Raw genomic sequence first — 18659 nt, forward strand, 5'->3', positions numbered from 1 at the left:
AGCTCATTTCACTGATAGAAAGAGGAAATAATGCTTTTAGATAGTCTATTTATGTAAGTTAAAAAAAAAAAAAAAAAAAAAAAAAAAAACAAGACTGGCTTAGAATAGATTATTTTTGTTATGACTACTTAAATATATTAAAAGGTGCAAATATATCTTTAAAACAAAATATCCTTTTTATTCTTGTGGAGGATATTCTGTATATCTTTATTTTCTGATAAAAGTTATGCTATTGTGAGAAGTTTCACTTATACTTTTGTGTCCTGAGTTTTTGCTGGTGTTCTGTTTGCTTAAAGCTTATTTTCCAAGCTGTTTCCCTGCCCCAACCTGGCCATACTTTCAAATTTGAATCAATTTAAGTGAGGAAACATTATTTTTATATTGGTTAGCTGAACAAAAGTTGTAAATTACATGAGAAAAGCTCTTGTGTCTGAAAGCATTTCATCCATTGCAAATGCTGATAGTAATGTGAGTATATGGATAGCACAGAAATCATCAGTTGACCAGAGTTATGATCATGACCTGCATTATGGGATGAGGGAAAAGTCTCCTTTTTACCTTGATAAAGCTTGATACCAAGAAGAGGAGAACTTACTGCCTTTTTAACTTAAATGAAATGGTACATGGTACAGAAGTTACCAAATGGGGCTGTGCTCTACAGCCAACCAGTACACAAACATTTCCCAGGCAGGCAAATGCTGCTGCTTCGTGCTCACAGCTGGCAGCTACTGCTGCTCTGGATGATGTCATTATATGATGAAAGCTTCCATAATTCTAAGTTGGACTCTATGACATAAGTTTTAGGCTATAATTTTGAAAATTTTGAAATCTGCTATAACTATAAACACTTCAAACTTAGATTAAAAAAGATTCAGTGCTTTCTTTGGATTTAAAAGTACATTAACTTCATTGTATACATCACCAGGGACAACACAGAAATTATCTGATTATAAGTAGGTCGCATAATGTATTATTTTTATTCATCGAATATAGAGTAAAAAAATTAAACACTGATTTTTGAGATAGTTTAATGTTTTGGGGGAAGTTTAGTTGTACATGAGCATTGGCCTAATACTTGTGTAGGAGGAAGTGTTCTGTTGCATCTCTGTATGCAGGGGTGGAAGGGTACAGAGTGACAATATTGTGGAAATGAAAAAGTTAGTCCCATAAAGCCAAAGTCTAAATTTGAGGTACTTCTCCTGAGAAGTGGTGCCAGGTGACTTTGTTGTCCTACCACATTTTCTTTCTCTCTAAAAATCTTAGGTGTAGATTTTACTTTTCATATATTGCATAAAAATCACAGGTGGTGTCTGCTAATCCCACAAAATAATACTTAGCTGTAAATATTATTAAGATAGTATATTTAAAAATAAGACAGAACTGCAGGCATTGTTGGTTTCATTACTGGCTTCACAGGCAATGTGGAGTACTTACCAGGTAAAGAAAGTAAGTAAATAGGAGTTCCTTAAATGACCTGGTACAGAAATTCTGAGTGCAGAATTAATGTTTTCATTCCTGTAGCATATTTTTTTTTGCAGCCTTTTTTCCCCCCAGGTGTTCTTTAAATTATTTTTACTTTCTATCTCTTCATTCCTTTGTTTTTAAGAAAGGTGGTGGAGGCTTGAGGGCTTTAAGTGACGCTCCTATGCTCCTACCTTTGTAGGTTGGCCAGTAATGTAAAAGCTGAGCCAAATTTAAGGCTAAACTTTCATACCTCTCCTTCCAATATTGATAGTTACCCATGCGTTCTGTTTTTCTTTTAGAGGCATTTCGTATGTGGGCGTGACTACTTCTTAGCTGGCAAGATAAATGAATGCTATTATGATGGCAAAATGAGATTTGTGGTGCAGTTTTCCCAGCAGACTCTGCAGTAAAGTTCTTGCATTGTAAGGGAGGGTGGAGTGGGGAGACATTTTTTATAACAGATGAGTGCAGTGAAATGCAAAATACAGAACAGAATTTCATCCTCATGGCTAAGGTTCTGGAGCTCAAGGTGTTGCATAGGACGTAGGGTGATGGGTTTTTTTGTTTTGTTTTTTTTTGTTTTGTTTTGTTTAAACCTCTTGTTATGTTATGCATTAGTATGTGATCAGAGTAAGACGTATCTTTAATTTTCTGTAGGTAAGATTCCAGAACGTTGTAACTCAAATGATCTTTGTTAAACGTTTGCATAAAAAAGGGAGGAGATGGAGGAAGGCAGAACCAAAACATTTTTAATAAAGCAGTCATGTTTTGGTGTTATTAGTAATAAAATGTCAAGTTTTGGTATTTATCTTTTAAAAATTGCTGTATTTCACTAGATAGCACTAGTGAAGCATGAAGGCTGTGAAACTGAGGAAAGCATGTGTTCGAAAGTACCTGGATAATGTGGACAAAAGTGGGAATAGTTGATTGAATGGATCAACTGCTGTCTTCTAAGATGTCTGTTCATATTAAAGAAATTGCAGTATTGCCTGATATTTGTAAAAGCTCAGTACAGGCTCTGCAAAAATAATTCTGAAGATTATATAGCTTGTCCTGTTTTTCAGACTTGTGTATTAAAGTGTGTATTAAAGTAATGTACTTCCTGAGTGAAGGGAAGGCAAAGGGGAAAGCTATTGCTCAGTATAAAAATTGGAGGTATACTACTTAATAATCAACAGTTTCTAGCCTGTCCTTCAGTTTCAGTATGCTGGAAATAATGGGAAATAAAGCTTGATGGAAGTCAGAATAACAACTTCTGTTAAATTTCTAGCTCGTTCATGAGTTAGTAAATATCAAATAAATTGTATCGCAGCCTGTAAAGGTTCCACCAAAGACTCAAAGGCAAAAGATTTAAAACCTCTGGACTCAGTATATATAGTGATTATATTTGAGTGTATATAAAGATGTGTGCGGGTGAGAGGGTGAAAATTTCAGTAATTTTTCTAGATGATAAACTGTCTAGAACTTTAAAGTGTAAGCTTCGTTATAAATCTGATCTTGTTCTGGAAAGTGAGACAAACAAGCTGTGTCAATCTCATTGTTGCATTGCCAAGTTAACTAAGATAGAATTCCTTCTTTTGTCATGTCTCCTGAATGAATTTAATATTCAAGCAGCCTATTTGTCTTCAGAACCTAATAAAAATGGCTATGTTTTTGTGTTAGCTAACTAAACAGAAAGTTACCTATGAAAAGAGATGTAACTTCGCGTTTTTCATTTGGTAGAGTGGTAAAAAGAAGTGGTTGCTTCTAATTTGTTCATTTTATTAGGTGATGTTTGTTTTGAAAATTTGTTTGTTTATTTTAGTAAAGCTGCCTGAAGCATTGTGGCAGATCCAGCAAAGATTATTCACAGCTGCTGTTAACCCCATAGCTGGCTAATATGAGTCCTTCTAGTTCATTGTTCTGGATAATTTGACTTCAGTGGAAGTTGAGAAGATCATCTTTTTGCCACTCCATATTTGTGACTTGATGTTTTGAAAATTGCATGATATATTGGGATTGATTGAAATATATCATGCATGCACGGATTATACTGACTTATACTTAATACACAAAAATAGTAAGAAAAAGGTCTAGGCAGGGACTTCATAAATTACAGGGAAGTTAAGAAATGTAAGTGCTTCACTGTTGAAATCTGACAGCATCTTTTTAGGAACCAAGAACTACACAATGATAGATTTGAAAATGACTTGTAAATTTATGCAGCCTTTATACTGTGCATTTATGTGAGTTACTCAAAAATACATCTATGAAAAGAGAAAATGGCAAAGCCTGTTGACTGGATTATAATTTTTTATTTGCTATTGTCATGAGGGCTAGAGTCGTGAGTAGGACCCAGTTGTGCTAGGAGCATAACAGGTTTGCAATCTGTGTGTAGTAGGGAACAATAGATGGTTAGAGACAGACGACAAAGAGCAAGGAAGGAATATCAGTTGTTGTTGTTCATATTGATGGGTGAAGATTTCAACATTTGAATGCCTGAAATGTCAGTTTTTTTCCCTGTAGACCTCACTACAAAAACAATTTTGAGGATGAAGATGGAAGCAATCTTATATGAAACTTATCACTGACTACTCCAAAATATGGGTGCGATGCGGGAAGGACTGGGAATACAAAATATGTTACTTATCATAATAATTGAAGTATGCTAGATTCCTGGTATAACAGGCTAATGAATGGAGTTGTCATTTTGTTACTGAATGAGAGTGGTAGATTGTCAGGGCTTAGAAAGTGAGGATGAAGTTAATTGGTTCTGATGTGATAAAGAAGCAAGAGCCAGAGTAGGGGAACAAAGAAAGGGAAGACACTTTTTAAGGTCAATACTACAAATTCACATATCAATCTCCTATTATAAAACTATGAGGTTTCAGTACATGGTTTTAAAGCCAGGGAAACCCATTTTATTGTCTAATTTTGGCTGTATGTGTGTGTATATACATGTATGTATATGTATCTATATAATATAGACAAAAAATAAACCTGTGGGGAATTTGATTTGGGGGAAATTGCTTTTGGTATCACGATCACTTGGACTTTGAACTGGTAACTGAGACACACGATCAACTGTTTGGCAAAGATCAGCTGTACCGCTGGAAATGAATTAACTGTTGTTCCTTCGTTCAAGCTTTGTTTTCATTCATGCAGAGCTTGTAGTTAAAGATAATGTGCTAAAACAATGCCTGAGAGCCTTCAAATTTCTTTTGTAGCTGTCAAGTGCTTTAATACAGTAGGTACTTTAAAACATTGTTATCTAACCTACCTACCCCTTAGTGATTTATTTTGAAGAATGAATGAATGAATTTGAAAATGAGCTTTTTTTTTCTTTTTGCTTTCTTTTTCTCTTTTAGTTTTTCTTTTAATTTCAAGATTCTTAAGACTAAGATGTCCCATGCTAGTGTGGTCACTATGCTTAAGGTGAATGCCTCAAGTGAAATATTTAGACTAATGATTGAGTGTAAAACTGTTGAAAATGGTATGGTCTAATAGTGTTTTCCTTATTTTTAGATTAACTGCTGAAGTACTGATCGAGTTCTGCTATTCTTCAATGAGGAACTACAGGCTGATCTTTTGCCATAATCTTAAACAACCATAAATGACAAAAGAATGCTTGGTCAGTGAGGGCAGCTGGCGCAGAAAACGTTTTTCAAACTCGGCTGTTTAAGTACTCTGAGGTAGGGTTCTTAAACTACTTTACTTGGGCATTAAAAAAAAAAAAAGGAAAGTGTGGGTTTCAGTCTGCTTGATCTATTACAGTTTATCGATACAATAGTTAGAGAATTAAATTTTTCAGGTGCAGTGTTTTGACTATTGGTACATATTTTGTGTCCAACCTATATGAAAGTGATAGCTTGCATTTAAGCAAGTATGGTTTCTTTTGTTTTCATTTTGAACAAGGCAGTTTTTCTCTGATGCTAGAAAAAAATTTCTTGGTTTTAAGTAAGAGTTTGCTAACTGAGTGACTTAAACTGTAAAACCATGTAATAACCTTTGTTATCTAGAACCTGTATCAAGCAAAGACTTCCAAGTAATGTCCAAGATTCTGCATGGTAGGAGGAATGTTATCACTGAACATCCTAGAAACCATTCTGGAGGGGAGGGTTATGTTCAGGAAAACTTTGAAATCGAGGCAGATATTGGAAGTTTACTTAAAGTGACTCTGAAGTGAGAGTCTTTTCTGAATCTCAATTTGAGCTGATGTGGAAATTTTATTGTCTGACTAATTGTGTAACTGAGAAACATTGTCAGAAAATGTATAGAAGAGTCTCACTTCTATGAAGTTCCTTGGAGCTTACTTAAGTAACTATGCAGTAACTAGAATTAGTTAATTAGAATTAGCTGAGCAGCCCTTGTGGATATATTCTCCTCCCTGTCTCCTATTAAGGATTGAACAGAACACCTCAGCAGTAGTGTCATTTATCTAGTTATGCTGTATTTGAAACTATAACAAAACTTTTTTGTTAAATCAGTCTCCTGCTAAGAGACTGGACAGAATTTGTATTAAGTAATAAAAACACAGTATGTTACAGAGAGGCACGTTCAACAGTGTGCACTGAAGTATGATTTTAATTCTTCTTACTTGACAGAAAAGACAGCTTTGATTTTTGGCTGCAAAAAGATATGAGGAAGAGCTCCTCCCCTTCCTTGAGTAACTGCAACTCTGTTCTTGCTAACAAAATATTTGGAATTCCACTTGATGAGCTGCAGCAAGAAGGGCAACCAGACAATGAGGTTCCATTCATAGTCCGCCATGTCGTGGACTATATTGAGGAACATGGTATGTATTATCTTGCTGTACTGTAGATAATATATTTATCTGTTTTTATTTTTACAAAATAAGCTTCTTAAAAGAGTATTTATTTTGTTAAATTTCTTGTGTTTGATTGCTCATGATTTTTGTGATTATATAGTTCCTTTTTTTAATGCCTTCTGTTTGATTTACCGCTGTTTTTTAGATAAGAGTAATGTCAGGCTGGTAGGGCACTTCATAGAAAATGATGCATTTTTGATGGTACATTGTTCATGGTAAATTGCTGATAACTTACGTTAGTGTTGTATTGTTAGCTGGGCATAAGAATGTGTTTAGTGTGAAAAAGATAGATGGACATTCAGCAAAATTATTGTCGTGGAAGTCTTTCACTAAATGCGTGAATCGTGCATCTTGGATTATCAATAGTGTTTTGGATTTATTATGCATATGTAATACATCAGAAGAGTTTATTTTTGTAACTTTCTTCTAACTTAGGGGGTCTGGAACAAGAAGGACTTTTTCAAGTCAATGGGAATGCTGAAACAGTGGAGTGGCTTCGGCAGCGGTATGATAACGGAGAAGATGTGGACCTGGTTAAGGAAGCAGATGTACCCTCAGCTATTAGCCTTCTTAGATTTTTCCTTCAAGAACTTCCAGAGCCAGTTATCCCAGGCAGCTTGCACATACATTTGATGCAACTTTCGCAAGGTAGTAATTATTTTCTAGTAGTATATTTTTTAAAAAGTAAAAACTAGTATTAAATTGAGATGCTTGGTGACGCTGCATTTTTGATGTATTGTGTAATAATGTGTGTATGCATTCATTTCAAGTCAAATATACCTTCTCTTAGCACAAAAACAAATAAATAGGATTTTTCAGAAACTGTGTGGCTCCAGAGATGCAATTTATCCATCATGCAGGAAGACAGTGAAACTACCACATATCATCATGCTTATTCTGAGTATTCCACATTCCTGTGCATGACTACTGCAACATTGGTCAAAGGCATTGGATTCAAAGTTGTTTCACAATATCCCACCAGCAACTGGACTCAGAGTTGTCTGACGATATCCCAACACTGATGATCTAAAAGTGCTACAGAACTCTACTTTTTCCCTTCTTTCCTCTGAATTTCATTTGCTCTGCCTATGCTCTTGATTCAATGGCATTTTGAGCTTTTTGTAGCAAAGGAGAAGAGATCTCAAACATACCCAATATCCATACCATATTTGCCCTTCCAGTGTGTTTTTCTTCTGTTTAAAATTCACTTGAAAGTGGAAAAAAGCCTGTTGCCAGCATATTGCTGCTAAGTATATCTTTCAGTTACTGCAAAATCTTACCCTTTTAAGTTTCCACCTATATGCTTGCACAGTGTTTTCTAATTCTGAACTTGTCTATAAGTATGCACTCTCCTGGGTCTTTTGGCCTCTGCTGTGTTATGCAGTGTTGGAGTTAATTCATAACTTGATTAGTAAAAACTTTTGTCTTGCAGCACTACCGTAAGTAATGCATTGTGCGTTCCTCAAAGGGTATATAGATGTCAGTGTTCCACACCTTGTAACATAACTGAGGGTTTTGTTAATCCTCTCTGTATAGGAGTGTTACTTATTTTCCAGGGTCCCTTAGACTTTCTTTTCAAGTACTTGGCTTGTTTTGCTTTGTGAGAGACATGTTTTTGTCTACATTTAATTTAGTTTTCTGTTGATGAGTTTATTCCTGATAAGAAGTTGACAACCCTCACGATAGTCCTGTTTGTTCTGAGTGTGATTTTTCATGTGCTGCTACGCTACATTACACTTAGTAAGAGCAAGAAGCTGCTTCAGTTTCCTCCCTTCGTAGCCACTACATATGTATAGCCACTGAGCTACAGATGTAGCCACTGAAACTTTGAATATGGGGTGGTTATCTGGATATCCAGTGGCTGGAGACTGAACACTGATGTATTCCCTATAAGTAGGCTTACTCTGGAAACAATTTCTGGCAGCTCTTGACTAGACGAACCTGTTAAGTCTTAAGGTTGAGGTTCTGAGTACTTACTTGTCCTGTAGTGCAGTAATGAGAAAGTGAAGTGGTATCAGTAGACAGAATGTCCTGAGTGATATGTCTGCTATTTAATTTGTGTTGCTAAGTTCATGGTTCACTGGATCTGAGCAGCTAGTGAATCAGTTTTCTCCTTCAGAAGAGGATGATATACAACAAAAGACAGTAATGAAATTGTTAAGGCAGTAGTGTGGAATGTTACTGGTTGCTTTTTTTGTCAGATAATACTACTGTGCACTTCAGTTTGCAATGCTGCCTTATCAGGACTGGAAATGGAAGTGTGGTATGCTTATTTGGTGTAACGATGGTGTAATTTCCTTCTGTAACTTGTAAGCTATAGTGTGAAATTCAGGTTTGGGAGAAGGGTTGTTTTTCCCCCACCTTTGAATAGATTACTGTGCAAGGATTCATATGTAGGTTGTTTTAGGAGGAGAGCTGTTGTTCAGCACATAGTTTCCAGTTTATTTTCCACTGGCTAAGCAGGCAAAGAAATAGTATAATTCACTTAAACTTGCAGCTTACTGTCTTTACAGCTTGTTGGCTTCTTTTTTTTTAAAAAAAGTCTTCTCTATCTTTGTTTTGGTAGTGTAAAATGAAGTGAGCAATAAAGACTTAAACTATATGTTTCATTCCCGTGGTAAGGGTAAACCCTTAAATATTGTTGCTTGATACTACAGTTAGAGGTTTAGTTTCCTCTACTCTGGTTTTGGATTTTGACATTTTGACTGTCTGATAGTCATGCCTGTGTTTAGTTTCCGGAGTTACAAGATCAACTGCAACTTAGGTAGAGGAATTGCTTATAAAAATGCAGAAGGTGATGGTAATTTTGGATCCATATGTAGTTTATGATATTTTCCCCCTTTATCGGGCCTTGTGTGTTAAACTGAGTTCTTGGAACAACTTAGTTATATAACAAGGTGTGGCCTGTATACCCTTCAAGGCTCGTTCTGTGCAGGCCTAATGGTGGTTCCTCGAAGGCAAGTGATTTTACTAATTGAAGTGTGAATTTGACCCTGATGCACTAGGCCATGTTTCCCAGAAGTGTGTATCCATGGACCACATTCAGACGACTTCATTTTCAGATAAGTATTTTCTCACTTTAGGTCTCTAACTGTTGTTTAGAACCTAAATTTTAAAATGGATTGACAAAGACTAAACATCTCTGTGTGTGTGTGTTTGTGTGTTACCTATCCCTATCTTGCTCTCTTTTTGCGGGATGAATTTGAAAGCTTTTAGTTTCTCTCTTTGCTGTTCTGTTTCCTTACATACATCTAGAGTATTCAGCTCATTTTGTTACTGTATTAGGAGAGCTGTTTTTTTTGTTTTTGTTGTTGTTTGTTACCTTCAAATTCAAATGCTGGAATGACTGTGTCTGAGCAGAGGGAGTCCTGCACAGTTACCATTTGGTATTATCACATGTATACAGGAGGAATTTAGTTGTTTCTTTCACAAGCTACTAAGGACCAGTGTGTCCCTCAGCTGCCTCATATAGAGGGGCAGAATGACCACTTACCAACTTCAAACTTTTTTTGGAGTGTAATCTAAGAAGAGTTTTTAAAATTCTTAGAAGGAAAGGGAGGTCTATTGGTATCAATTTCTCCTAATTTGCTTTCCTGAAACTTTTTACCTTTATATGGAATTTCCTTGTTAGGTAGTAAACAGTTGTAAACTCTTTGAACCTCGTTGCCTGTAATACTGATAATGCAACAGATATTTTACTGAATGATACATGGATGTGTGGTGAGAATGAGAAGGTTTGCTGGTAAGCCTTTTTCAGGTCTGAGATTGAACCAGCAAGAAATAAGTATGTGCTAGGTTAAGTGTATTGAGATTGTTTGCATTCACCAGTTAAGCACTATAAAAGAAAGCGGAATTTGTCATCTGCTGGGAAGGGAATACTGGTAGAGGGAAAAATGACAAAGTGGTTCCTCAGAAACAGAAAATTTAATTAGCTTTTTTAATAGCTAGCTGTTTCTAGAGCTCTTCTGCGAAACTTTTGTTACATTAAAAATGGTAAAACTGAAGAATACGGAGGAACTAGCCCTACGTAGTCAAACTGCTTCACAGCAGAAATTAAATTTATAGTTAGAGAAAGTCTCTGATAGAACCTGCTTTGAAATCAAGACTGTAGAGTTTTTCTGGTATGTTTCCCCACTTCCTTCCACCATGCCAAACCTCTGACAACTTGGTGAAGAGTGACTGAATAGGAAATAAGAATTATCAGCATCTCTTGGAAAGTTCAGAGAGGAAAAGACTAATGCCAAGACTGAAATAAGAGGACCAGATGCTGGGACAAGCAGAGAGCTTGATTATAAAGTACTTACCACTGTAGATAACCTTTAGATACATTGGATGGAGAAGGTTTTCTTCTTTTTTGGCTGACCTTTTTTCCTTCTTCCATGGATAAGTCAAATATTAAAAGCTCAGACAAAGCAAATGCAGTTCAAATCCTGATGTCCTAGATTTTGGTCTGACTAAAGTATTTATACCTCAAAAGTGAGTAATTTTTGTCTGAGTCAAAAGACTGATCATTATCAAATGTGAAAAAATCAAATATTTTAATATTATCATTAAAATATTTTTATTACATTTTACAGATTATAATAATGAAGATGAATTTGGAAGAAAGTTGAGGTTCCTCTTGCAGCAGCTTCCACCTGTTAATTACAGTTTGCTAAAGTTTCTGTGTAAATTCTTAGCCAATGTAGCATCGCATCATGAAGAAATTTGGTCAGCAAGTTCCTTGGCTGCAGTCTTTGGTCCAGATGTCTTTCAGTAAGTTGATTATGAAAGTTCATGCAGTACTCTTATGTGCAGTTGAGAGTATAAATCTATCCGGAGTCTTTCCTGGTTCATTAGTAACAGCAGCGACTATATGATATCTTTTTTTTTTTTTTTTTCTGTCACCCCACTGTTTCTCACTTACAGATTGTGCTTGTGATCTAAACAACAGCTTGCCCGTGAGCTGTGGTGTTGGAATCACTGATTTGGTTGTTGCATTGCTCTAATTATACTCAGGCTTTTTTTTTTTTTTTAAAGATGGTATATAAGATTACTATTTACAAAAAAAGAAAAAGTTCTGGAAGAGAACTGTTAAAGTGTGAATGCATGCTGGGGACTCCCTTCTACAGCAAACTACTTGACTTTTAAACATTCCTCACGAAAAGTTAATAGACTAAGTATTTGCTGCTTTATTAAACTTAAATACAAATTAGTATAAAATTTTATAATGCAGTAGTTTGAAGTTAGGCTTGAAGTTCTGTATATTCACAATGGAACAGAGAAAATGATGAGAAGTGTAGCCCTTAGAAACCATTCAGAGGAGTTCTTTGGGGAATTAGTTGGATTTAGATTTTCAAACTAAGATAGTATTGGAATCTTTAGCATTTACACAGATGTGGAGGATCTGAAAGAACAAGAAATAGTTAGCAGAATAATGGCGGGACTTCTGGAGAACTACTATGAATTCTTTGAAAATGAAGAGGAAGATTTTTCATCTACTAATGATTTAAGCTCAATAACTGAGCAGGTAAGAATATTTTAAGTAGCAATATTTTATTACTTAGCTGTCCATTGTAACCATTTATGTTTATGAAAGATAGGTTGAAATACAATTTTTTTAATATGCCTTTCAGTAGTCTCTTGTAAACTGACAAAGCCTGGTTATTTCCTTAAATATTTTTTTTTATTTATTTATTTTAACATACCTGTGTTTGTGAAATTGTTACTTTGCAGTAAGAGGAGAGTAGCTACTGTGTGTAGAAAAATACATGTGGGCTACAACAATAATAATATCCTGGCCAACATAGACAGTGTTATGCTATATGAGTGCTATAGCTTTGTAATTACCTTTTAGGAGTGGAGAACTGTTTTGTATGTGAAAGCAAAACTACACTTTTTTGGTCTTGGTTTATAATACATCTAGGTATATCTTACTGAAATACTTGGGGTCTTGCATCCCACTTGATTGTGTCATCATTGCTGAGTCTCTCTATGTCAAAAATTTTTGAATGATGTTTTTGATTCTAAAACTTAAAAATGTCATCTGGATATTAATGGGAAAAATCCTGAAAATCAGAGAGAGAAAATTGAGTAGAACAGAAATATTCTGGGTTCTAGTATTCAGCTGTCAGGATTGTCAGGTTCACCTGTCTCTGTGGCTGTTGGTATCCATTACTGCTAATTCTGCTTTTCTCTCAGTAAATTTAACTTCATTAAGTTAATGTGATGCTGCAGATAATAGAGATGGAGAGTTGTTAGGAAAATTAAACCACCACTTGTGTGGTATTGTGATACAACATCACAGGTCGAGGGAGGTGATCCTGCCCCTCTACTCAGCCCTGGGGAGGCCTCATCTCGAGTACTGTGTCCAGTTCTAGACTCCCCGGTACAAGAGAGACGTGGAGCTACTGGAGACAGTCCAGCGTAGGGCTACAAAGATGATCCGAGGGCTGGAGCACCTGCCCTATGAGGAACGGCTGCGAGAGCTGGGCCTCTTCAGCCTGGGGAAGAGAAGCCTGAGGGGGGATCTGATCAATGTGTGCAAGTACCTGAAGGGAGGGTGTCAAGGGGACGGGGACAAACTTTTCAGTCGCCCTGTGTGACAGGACAAGAGGCAACAGGCAGAAATTGAAGCACAGGAAGTTCTGCCTGACTGTGAGGGGGAATTTCTTCCCTGTGAGAGTGACAGAGCCCTGGACCAGGTACCCAGAGAGGTTGTGGAGTCTCCTTCTCTGGAGATCTTCAAGGCCCGCCTGGACGCAGCCCTGTGTAATACGCTCTAGGTGACCCTGCTGAGCAGGGAGGTTGGCCTAGATCTCCAGAGGTCCCTGCCAACCTTACTGATTCTATTCTATGAACATTATTTGTTATGGCAAATGTTTTTAACTCTTAACCAGTCATGGTATAAAAGTGATAAAGCATGGAAGACATAGTTTTGTATAATTAAAGAGATAGTTCCAATATTGCTGATAAAATTGTGGCTCAAATCCTTACCCAGGAATGTGGAAAACTTTAAACTGAATTTTCTGATGCTCAGTTGCTTGACAAACAATAAATTTCTTTGAAGAGGAAAAAGAGAAACCTAAGTAACATAACAGAAAATACTGAATTTTTAAAGCCTAACTATCCCACAAACGCCTCCTAGTGAGACAGATGAGGCAAGTACTAGGACAGCTGAGTGCTTCCTCTTTGCAACACGTCGCCCATTGGTCCGGCCTGCCAGGTGTGGGCAGCAGGTTCTGGATCGAGCAGCTGCCGCTCTGCCAGCTGCCCTGGCGAAAAACTGCAGCTTTGCATGTTTGCTATTTCTTCAGCTCTTAGCAAGAATGTGTCTAGCACTGGGGACTAGCGTAGTCCTGCTACACACAGGAAATGAGTATTAAAGTCTTAAATGCTCCTTTTCTTCTGTCGGAACTGTAAGTTTGCAATCCAAGGCTAAAAACTACTACTTTGGATTGGAATGACTGCTCTTTAAAGTATAGTTACTTGGCCTAGGCTTTCATACTTCGTTAAAATCACTGGCCTTTTCTTCTGATTCGTTACATCTTAGGAGAAGTGTTTCCCAAACAGAACAGCCGGTGTAACACGAGCAAGTTCCAGGCCTGGCAGGGTGTCCCGTTAATGCCGTGTTCTCTCCAGCAGATGTCGACAGCACACTCCTGTTTGGGCCTGCTCCCCCTGGGGCTGGGGGGCAGAAGGGCTGCTGCCCCTGGGCAGGGCTGGGCTTGCCCCTGCTGCCTTACTATGCCCTCTCAAAATTACAGAAGTAAATAAATTTATTTCCCTGAATGTAGTGCCATATAACATAACATTGCACTCCTCCCTAAAAAAAAAAAAAAAAGGGGGGGGGGGGAGGGCGGGGCTATACCTCTTCTCTACCTTCTCTGGAACCTTAAACTCCATATGTTTCAGTTTCTCTTATTTCAGTGCTTTTCTTTTCTACTCACATGGTGGATATTATAAAACATCTTTTCTTGAGGCTGGCGCTGATGCTTTTATTTTTGGCTTTATAGGTTTGGGGAATTGTCACATCAATCAGAGTTTTGGTGAATCAAGTAGAATCACTTTGACATGTTTACTTCATGTTTTTAGAAGTTTTAGGCTTGTTTGCTTTTTGAAAAAGAGGATGGCTCTGATTCTCAGTTGACTGTATTATTTTAATTTCTTAATTGGCTGTATTTTACTATTTTGGTAAAAACATCTCCTACATTGGGAAACAAAAAAAATATCATCAGACAAAACGAACTTGACAGAAACAGATCTTACAGTTGCCATTATAAACATTTGTTCAGTACATGGAAAATCTAGAGTCTTAGAGTTTTGTATCACCTTCCATAGAACGGTTTGAAAATGCTTCTCAGGTATGAATAAACCTTGCAGCATCTATGGAATAGATGAGAATTATCCATCCATATCTTCTAGGCAAAGAAACACAGGTTGTGCCAGGTGACTTCACTGTGGCATTTTGTTGTGTTTCTGGGTTCTCCTGTGTACACTTACTGCCTCAGAGGTGCTACTTTTTCATTTTTTCCCCAAAAATTTAAATGGGTTATATAAAGCTTTTTAATGACGTCTAGTGTATGATTTTATGTAAAAGCAAGTGTTGTGTGTCCAGTTCCTCTAAAATTGAAATATATTTTCCTTTTACAAATATGGATATTTTATAATTTACATGTTCTTGTAATTCCATGGAGCTCTTTAAAGAACTTTTTAGCCATTAATTGTGACTAAATCTTTGTATAGATGAATGATCTCTTGGAAGAGGAGGAAGATGTAAAGCTTGAGCAGTCTGAAGAACTTCCAGAAGATGGCACAGAGAAACCTGTTGAAAGGCCAGCTGTAGTACATCTAGATATGACAGGGAGTGTCTCAGATTCCAAGAGTGTTACAGCATCAACAAGGTAACCTGTTTCTGCCTTGAATTTTTATCTTTATGTTTGGAATATGGTGTGTTGTGTGTGAGAAAAGCTGTCAGACATTTGAGATATATTGCCTGTCTGTGAAAAAGCTCTAGAAGTAGGTGGAGTTCTTGTAGTAGTAAAATGCGTAACAAAACTGTTTCCAGACTGAGTGGATGAAAGAATCTGTAGAACTTAAATTGGATTAAATGTGATGATATAGGAGGAGAAGGGAAAGAGGGTGTGTTTTAATGAAACTGTGAAGTGATAATAGAGTAAATTTTGTAGCAGAAACAAAAAAGAATCTGAATATCTTTCAGATCCAAACATGTTCTGTACCATCTTGCCACCACTTCCTTTTTTCCACTTTATTTTCATGTTTATTGAATTGCTTGAAAACCAAGGTTATTTTCTAGTATAGTAGGAAATTGTAGGACAAGTTCTCCTCGCATGCTGGAGAACAGAGATGTTTCCTTATATGACCCTACTTCATTCTAAAGCCTTAAGAATTTGTTTGTCCAGGTTAAGACTTTCTGTCTCTCTGTCGTCTTTCTGTCTCTCTGTCGTCTTTCTGTCTCTCTGTCGTCTTTCTGTCTCTCTGTCGTCTTTCTGTCTCTCTGTCGTCTTTCTGTCTCTCTGTCGTCTTTCTGTCTCTCTGTCGTCTTTCTGTCTCTCTGTCGTCTTTCTGTCTCTCTGTCGTCTTTCTGTCTCTCTGTCGTCTTTCTGTCTCTCTGTCGTCTTTCTGTCTCTCTGTCGTCTTTCTGTCTCTCTGCCCAGTTTGGCCAGGTGTTAAATGAGGAAAATGTTTCCTTGTTTCACTTGAGTGCAATATAATATATTTCATAAACAATTGGTAATGAAGACCATGAAGATTACTTCCTAAAAGTATGTCACCGAGACAACCACTAGGGCAGAGGAGGAGCTACATATGACCAAGTGGACAATGTTGATGAGAACAAGTGGATAGTATTGACCACTAATGATTTTAAGTTGGAATTTAGAGGGTGGTTTCCTAGACGTTAGAGGGATAAAGCTTTGGAAAGGCATTCTGTTGCAGTAATGTGGAGAAATTCTGAGCACTTTAGAGATGGCTTTTCTGTGAGATTATAAATGAGTTTTCATAAAATGAGTTGCTTGCAATTGTAGAAAACTTGATTTGATGACCCAGAAAGTCTCCCCAGGCCTCTGTTTAATTTGAGCTGAAATGAAGGTTCTGGATACCCTGTTTTCAGAGCAGAGTGTTGTGAAATTTGGCTTTTTAATATATTTATAAAATACCTAAAGACTCTTATTTCAGTTTAAATAAACTCCGACAGATAAATTTTACTCAGAGATTGATACTTCTGCATTTTATCAATGTAGGATTGTCATGAAAAACACTTAAATACGAGTTGAGGTTTGCTAACTATATTTTAGAAAAGAGTTATTAGAAAGATTCATGAAAATGAATCCAAACAGATATTATTGCTGCTGAAGCTGAAGGGCCCTATATTACCTACCTTGAAGCCTGACACTGTAAAGGAATCCGTTTGGATAGGCTGTACTGGTAAAGAGCTGCGGGCCAGCTTGGAAGCTGTGGAGTCTAATAAGGGCGGAAGTATTGGAGCGGGAGTTAGGTTTTAATCAAGACTTATCCTCATAAAGCGTATATGTCAACTTAAAATCATACTTCCATCTGAGAGCTTATTTGCACTTGCTTGCAATACAGGTTTGTATTTTGGTTACTTGTAATACACATTTATACTTTTAAGTCTGTGTGACTTGTGTTTATGGTTTACGTTTTATGAATATTGAATTTTGTTTTTCTCTATATGGTATGCATTTGGTGTGGGCATTTCATGTAATGGCTTAGGGAAGTGTGAGGAATAATCCTGATTTTTTTTTAAATTATACTGTAATTGCTAATTATCCTTGTCAGAAACATAGCTGCTTAATTTTACCGTAACTTAAAAAGAGCCCCTGAAATTTGAATTTCAACAAAAGTACCCTTGTTCCAGTTAAAGTTTTAAACTGACTGTAATATTCATAGATAAGTGCAGGAATAGTGACAAATTCCTTAAGTTTGAGAGTTTTTAAATTTGATAGCCTAAAGAGAAATACATTTTTACACTATGTTTAGGATTAATTAAAAATTAAAAGGTATTAATTATGGTTAGCATTTTGCGTATTTTGTGGGAGGGATACGGAAGAATTCTTTAGAAGAAGAAGGAACTTGTCTGTAAAACCACAACTGTTACAGGAAATGTGAAAAAAGTTATAATGCAGGCTGAATGAGAAAGTATATTTTAATAAACTTTTGATCAACATAAATATATTTACAAACTTAAATTTTCATGATTTGCCTTTGATGTTGCTTTAATTTTGTTAGTTTACTGATACTAAAAAAAAATAAAGCACATGGTAATGCAGGATGGGGGCCTGCGTAAGGGAAAGAGGAAGAAAAGCATGTCTTGCAAATGTGACTCTTACAGTTCCTTAACTTGGAGTCTAGTTACTTTTTTTTTTTTTTTTTTACTGTCAGGTTTTGGAAACCAAGTATCTGTGTGTTTTGGGAGTCTTTATGGAAACTTTTTGGGAAAGGGTTGCAAGTGTCTTCTGTTAAAGATCATCTTGATCCATATGACAAGGAATGTGATAATTTTGCTTGCTATCTTTTTTTCTTGTTCCATTTTTTTAAAAAAACATATGACCTTGAGGCACTCCATGGTGGTGTTTTGACTGTGTGTGTGTGTGTGTGTGTGTGTGTGTATGCCTGTAAGAGCGAGAGAGCTGATGAGAACATGGATGATCACTAATGCAGTCTGGTTTAGTGACTGTGTGAAAATGTTATTTAAAATAAACCTTTTGAGTGACCTTTAAGGCAGTTTCCTCTGTGGAACGTCTGTTGTACAGTAGTTGACACTGTGTATTCTAAAAGCAACATCATACTGTCCGTTATCAGAAGCCTGACAGCGTGACATTTGCCGTTTGGTTGTCCCAGCCTTTATAGAAAAGGGTTATTGCCTCAGCATTGCAGCTGACTTTTTAAGAGGTGCTATTGAAGCAATCACTTTAGAATCCTTATGCTGAATCTTTTCATTGCTGTTCTTTGTCAGTAAGTAATTGCTCAATGTTTTGCAGTTCATCTCCAATATTGTCAGTTACAAGTCTAAAATAAAATTCTTAATACGTTCTCTGGACTTTTCAAAATTAGATATATAAAATGGTGAGATACAACAAGTAGTAAGTTCTGTAAACAGCTTGCTTTCTCTACATTAAATGAAAAGACAAAGAGGAACTCTTTACGACTTGTCTGATATTTCATTGTCTGTGTCTTCTTTTTTTTTCTTTTTAATTAACTTGGTCAGTGATAGAGAGGACATAATACCTTAATTAAGGCAAGGTGTGTGTGTATATATATATATATATATATATATATGTATATATATATATATATATCAAGACAAACCACATATAACAACTGGATTGGATCGCTGGAAAATATATTACGTTGTTTTGATTGGGCTCTC

The 18659-nt window shown here is 36.4% G+C and overlaps 1 protein-coding gene across 2 annotated transcripts in view; it reads left to right on the forward strand.

Annotated features, from left to right (window-relative positions):
* The window catches only part of FAM13B (family with sequence similarity 13 member B), a 50176-nt gene that overhangs the window by 5570 nt on the left and 25947 nt on the right, over nt 1-18659 (forward strand). For both annotated transcript variants that reach the window (XM_062587100.1, XM_062587101.1), the window contains exons 2-7: nt 4969-5135; nt 6048-6238; nt 6707-6919; nt 10849-11026; nt 11636-11780; nt 14996-15153. In XM_062587100.1, the coding sequence (XP_062443084.1) occupies nt 6082-6238; nt 6707-6919; nt 10849-11026; nt 11636-11780; nt 14996-15153 (851 nt within the window). In that variant the 5' untranslated portion in view covers nt 4969-5135; nt 6048-6081. The remainder of the gene's footprint in view (nt 1-4968; nt 5136-6047; nt 6239-6706; nt 6920-10848; nt 11027-11635; nt 11781-14995; nt 15154-18659) is intronic.

This window comes from Rhea pennata, chromosome 14 (genome assembly GCF_028389875.1).
Source record: "Rhea pennata isolate bPtePen1 chromosome 14, bPtePen1.pri, whole genome shotgun sequence".
Taxonomy (NCBI): Eukaryota; Metazoa; Chordata; class Aves; order Rheiformes; family Rheidae; genus Rhea; species Rhea pennata.